Genomic DNA, 6000 nt, shown 5'->3' with positions numbered 1-6000 from the left:
ACATAATTTTCCCTCCTAGATTTTGGTCTGTCGAGTTTAAGAAACAAGAGCAGAAATTACGAAAGTAAATATGGTACCGTAATAAAGGTTACAAGGAGATTTTTAAAATGAGTACCTGACTGAAGACTCCAACAGCTGTTATCAATAATTTGGCTTCTTCGTCACTCCATGATTTCTGATTTGAATATTCAAACTAATTGGAACAGGATACATGATCAAATTTACTATTTCATACAGGCTTATACAGAAATGGCAAAGAAAAATGACAAGGGAATCAAAGGAATTTTTATAAGGTATGCCCATTTTGGAAGAAAAGGAAAAAAGCATCCTGTTTGTTAGAAATATAGCAATTATAATTGTAAGAGTATTAATTCAGTGCCCTTTAACCTCAGCCTCCATTACATGACTTGTTTACAATAAATTATGCTTGTATAAAAGGGATCACAATAAAAGATATGCACAAGTAAAACACACGAGTTTACACATCGGCACAGACAATAAATAAATAAATAAATAAATAATTGATGTGAAGGATTTACTTTTTTATATGATGGTTATCCATTGAAATTAAACAGAAAAAGTACAAATGTATCTCTTTATTAACAGTACCCAAAATTTGCAAGAAGAAATCATGCTCTTCCTCTCAATTACAGCAGAACGATTCAGCTTATATCACGGGAAACTTTATACAGTAATTGTGTAAACGAATCACAAGTTATCTAAAACGCACGACTCGAGATTTCTTCTCCGCTGTATCCTTCAAGATGTGATCAGGCTAAAATTTCATTAAGTTTTATACAAAATATTACTTGTAAACAGTATGTAAGCAGGCCAAATAAGAGCGTGAGGGTGTTTGAAGTCCGGCCTTTAGTTACTGCTGTTTACAATCAGCAGGATTCACATTCTTTTGGTTACGTAGGCGGTTGTTTTTCGGGGTATAGCTGGGATCTTCGTCATCATCCTCTTCCTCTTCATCTTCTTCACCTTCTTCCTCTTCTTCATAGTCTTCATCCTCCAACGCTTCACCTAAAAAAGACAAATATATAAATGACAGGAGAACAGGGAAACTTTTCTTTTTACAGATACTAGTAAGTTGGGTGATTAGTCTATCCTTGTTAACTGGTACAGCTGAGTGCACACAATCTTGCTGATATAGAAACAGCAGTTTATGTTGGCAATGGAATGTAACAATGCCTCTGCTCTACCCTGCAACAACCCTTTATCTAAAAGAAATATGTAACTAGTCCACCTTTGTCAATACAATAAATGTGAAGTTAAAACACATTAAAGGTGCATGTTTCCGCCCTACTGGGCCTTCTTCAGCCTTGAAAAAGACGTGCGAAGTTTATAGAATACTTTTAAAAAAAGTCCATGTGAAAGAATTAATCTTGAAACATTTTAACTTGCCGTAACATAAAAAGCATACATAACCAAAAAATTAATATAGTACAAATATACTGTATAATCTCGAATACCACCCACCACCGAATAAGACTCGCACCCTTATTTTGAAATAACAAAATTTTAAAAAAGGTGAAGTCAAAATTATTTACAATCACATCAAATGATTAGAAAATACAAATAAAAGTAAACAAACATGACAAGAACGATATCCAACGAGTTCAATCATCATCAGTACCAACTTCGGAACTTTCATCACCATCACCTTCCACAAAATGTCGTCATCGCCGCCATCCATAACATTAGAAATACTACATTTCCTGAAGCTCTTCAGTATGAGGTCTCCAGGGATACGATTCCATGCCGTTAAAATCCACAAACACAGCAGCTGAACTTCCGGGCACTGAATGCGACCAGTTGGCGTCAGTATGCGATTATCAGCCATCATCCATTCTGTATAGAGCTGTTTCAAGACTGCTTTAAATGGACGGTACACGCAGACATCCAGTGGCTGTACCATAGAAGTCATCTCGCCCGGAATGACTGCTTGACTGCTAGGTCGGTTTTCCCATCCTTGACATGTTTCTTCACAGCATCTGTTGTGTGGCTGCGTTAACTGTCAAGAACAAGCAAGCTCTTTTGTCCCAATAATGCATCAGGGCGACGTTGCTAGACATACTTTAACCAGTCTTCCATAAGTGAACTGTCCATCCAGCCGGAGTTCTGAGATCTGACGATAACACAAGCGGGTAGATTTTTAGGAAGCGTCTTTCGCTTGAGAAAAATGTACGGCGGCAATTTGGTTCTGTAGGCGAGAATACACAACAATACCCGTACACTGTTCTTTTTCATTACCACCTGTTCTAATGGTAACACTTTCTGCACCCTCCAGTGAAAAATTATAAGTCGTTATGTGATGCCAGATATGATTTATTTAATGAAACGATCATTAAAATCATTAAGTGTGTGTTTGAGTGTGATAGGGTATTTGTACCGTCTTCTATGAGGTCACAATTCACCAAAAACAAGCAGTACACTGTTAAGTTGATACTAGATCCCTGTGGTTCTGGCATTCTAACAGCAAGTTGTGGGTGTGTAGCAGGTATTGGACCCGAAGCCTGTTGTAAGCATACTGCAGCCCTTTGTTATGCCCTTGAATACTTCAGCAAAAATGGTTTGATAAAATGTTCAGAAACACTAACTGACGTTTTACAAACATTTCACCAGCCTGCACGAAAAAGGAAAGTACATGGAAGTCCCGTAAAAGTATCAAACCTGCCCATAGCAACAGGTTGATGGTTATGCTTTGATCCAAGACCAGACTCACTCAGAAACGAGCAAGGTTATGAGTCATGCGAGACATTGGGTGATATGAATAAAAATGAGATGTAACTCAGAGACAAGTCTCGAAGGAGGATTGAGACGAAGTCACTTGCGAGACAGAACTCGTCACGTATTGAATAAAGTTTGTTTCTCGCTAACGAGACTTGTCTCCTTCCGCTTGAGATGTGTCTCGCACACTGGCTGTGGTATCTGTCAGCTGACGAGTGAATTAACAATCGGAGAGCTACAAAAAGTGGTTTTGTTGGAACAGATGAAAGTGTTAGATTTACAAGCGAAAATGAAAAGCGGCAGTGTGTTCTCGAAAAATACAGAAGAACTCATTTCAGTGCAAAAACAGATTTTGCAACTGCAAATGGAAAATCTTTTACATGAAAGGGAGAAAAGAGCAGAACAAGTACAACCGAAATGGAACATCCGATATTTTTTTTCATTTAGAATAGTTCTTGACAGCCTTTTCTTCTTCAGTTGTGTTTCACTTGGGAGCCTATTCTGCAAACTATACCTTTCGTATTAATCAATATTCAATAATCACTACAGTTATTGTTTCAATTCTTTCTAGGCTTACATAAACGTAGTGGCTCGTACACTTAGTATACTTGTACCCCAGCTTGGGAACGACCGATTTAGGGTTTCTTTTCTTGTAAGTTTCCTTCAAGATATTGTGTGAGAAGTTGCATTGTATTTATCATCACATTTAGGATCCACATTCAAATGCATAATTTTCTGCGGTCATTGAAAGTCACTCAAACACTTTTTAAACACTCTTCATTCTTCACAAATATGAAAAGTTTATTGATCATACCTGTGCATAGCTAGGGGTGTTTTTGCATATAATCTACTTTTCCTACAATTTGTTTTAGGTCGCACTGACATAGATAGGTCTTGTGGCGACGATGGGAGAGGTTTCGGAGTGGGATGGAAGCGACTGTGGCCTTAATTAAGGTACAGTCCCAGCAGTTGCCTGATGTGAAAATGGGAAACCACAGAAAACAATATTCAGGGTTGCAGACAGTGGGGCTTGAACCCACTACCTCCCGGATGTAAGCTCACAGCCGCGCGCCCCTAACCGCACGGCCAACTCGCCCGGTATATAATATACAACCAATACCTATATACTGTTGCATAAACTGTCTAAATTACGAACTTCCAAACCTAGAAATAATACAAAATGCTATCCATATTCATTAACTAATATAACAAGGGAGTTGTTTGGTTTGGACCGGACAAATTGCAATGAAACTTAGTAACATGATGAGCTAAGACCGTTCTGCCGTGAAATAATATTTACATACCAGTATTTATTGACAGTAAATTTTTAATCCAGTTTTAAATGGAACATGGTGTGTTGATGGCAGCAATTTCAATGGAACAGGGTAGGATGATCAATTAAGACATCAGAACATCGCTGCATGATTGACGTTATATAGGTTACCCGCAGTGTGACAAAATGAAAGACTCAACAAGAATCCGAAAGTTTAAGGTTATTTATAGCATGCAAGTTTATATACAAATGACGAGGATTTCATATTACATATTTTAGCTTCAATTGTAAACGACAAACAAGTATTAAAAGCCTAATATTTTGAAATATTTATATACTGTGCATGTTAGTAAAATGGGTTTGACGAGCAAGACATTCTGTTCATGTTGTCCAAATCTAATTTTCACTCTAAAGCGCACTGTTTAATGTAATTTTAAAATATAACTATGAGTGCACTTCTTTAAAATAAAACTATCAGTGCATTTCTACAGTGCATATGCGAGGTCAATAGAGCTGCAAACCACCCAGCTATTCTTTAGCAATTAATCATAACAATGTCGATTTTATGACAAAGTGAATACCAGCAAAAATTTAAGAAAGGTGGATTGACAATTCATTGAAGTTTCATAGAAATCTGTCTGATCCAAACCAAATGCTTCCCTTGTAGTATGCGGCGCAGGCGAGATTTTGATGCGACGGTTGAGAAAGCGCAGCACTCCTAGAGGCAGCAAATCATTGGACAAATAATGTCATTATGCGGATCTGTTAAATTTTGTGAAACCAGTTACAGCATATTTTTCTCAAGGGCACGAGCCACCATTTGAAACTTTTAAATAAACTTAGAAACAGGGCAATCGAAAAAGGCACGAACAGGAATTTTCCAGCACTTAAAGTAAACATAAATGGGATAGCTTGCACCAGGACCAAAGATACACATTCGTTCAATACCATTGGCCAAAATGCGATGAATGTATGTTCAGTCCATCAGCGATTCCGCTGATGGGATTCTCAACAGCTCTGCCAACAGCTGTCATAGATGGCCTAGGCATCAATGAAGAGGCGTACTAGGGAAATGAGGAGTGAGGTAGTTTCCCGTTGCCTTCCTCACCGAGCCAGATTTGCCATTACATATCAGTCTGCCAAGCCCACTGAAATGCATACACCAACCGACCCTATGAGCAACATTTTCACACCATTCATAGCAGGGACTGGCTGCATAAGGATTGGCATTACTAGCATCGCTCATACCTCAGTCACTTTCATATTGTCAAAGCCAAGGATCAAGACAGACAGATCTATGAAAGTAACAAAATTGCTCTAGCCTATACTAGAAGACATAGTGCACTGTGAACACTAGGTCCTGCCAGCAAGGGCATCAACATGTGATGTTGTTTGAGTCATCAGTCCATAGACTGGTTTGATGCAGCTCTCCATGCCACCCTATCCTGGGCTAACCTTTTCATTTCTACGTAACTATTGCATCCTACATCTGCTCTAATCTGCTTGTCACATTCATACCTTGGTCTACCCCTACCGTTCTTACCACCTACACTTCCTTCAAAAACCAACTGGGTGTCTTAAGATGCGTCCTATCATTCTATCTCTTCTTCTTGTCAAATTTAGCCAAATCGATCTCTCACCAATTCGATTCAGTATCTCTTCATTCGTGATTCGATCTATCCATCGAACCTTCAGCATTCTTCTGTAACACCACATTTCAAATGCTTCTATTCTCTTTCTGAGCTAGTTATCGTCCATGTTTCACTTCCATACAATCCGACGCTCCGCACGAAAGTCTTCAAAAACATCTTTCTAATTCCGATATCAATGTTTGAAGTGAGCAAATTTTGAGAGCGATAATTTTCAGACCTCCAGATATCAAAATGGGAATAATAATAATAATAATAATAATAATAATAATAATAATAATTTCATGTGGCTATTTCTAGCCTGGTACAGCTCTTGTAAGCCAGACTCTCCAACGAGGCTGGGTG

General features: G+C 38.3%; 1 protein-coding gene across 1 annotated transcript in view; it reads right to left on the bottom strand.

The window, feature by feature from the left end:
- Window positions 1–581: 581 nt before the first annotated feature.
- The window catches only part of LOC136866370 (nucleosome assembly protein 1-like 1), a 74488-nt gene continuing 69069 nt past the window's right edge, over window positions 582–6000 (bottom strand). The window contains exon 9 of the mRNA XM_067143254.1: window positions 582–1026. Within this exon, the coding sequence (XP_066999355.1) occupies window positions 872–1026 (155 nt within the window). The 3' untranslated portion in view covers window positions 582–871. The remainder of the gene's footprint in view (window positions 1027–6000) is intronic.

The sequence above is a fragment of the Anabrus simplex genome, chromosome 3 (genome assembly GCF_040414725.1).
Source record: "Anabrus simplex isolate iqAnaSimp1 chromosome 3, ASM4041472v1, whole genome shotgun sequence".
NCBI lineage: Eukaryota > Metazoa > Arthropoda > Insecta > Orthoptera > Tettigoniidae > Anabrus > Anabrus simplex.
This window is presented reverse-complemented; position numbering and strand designations above follow the sequence as displayed.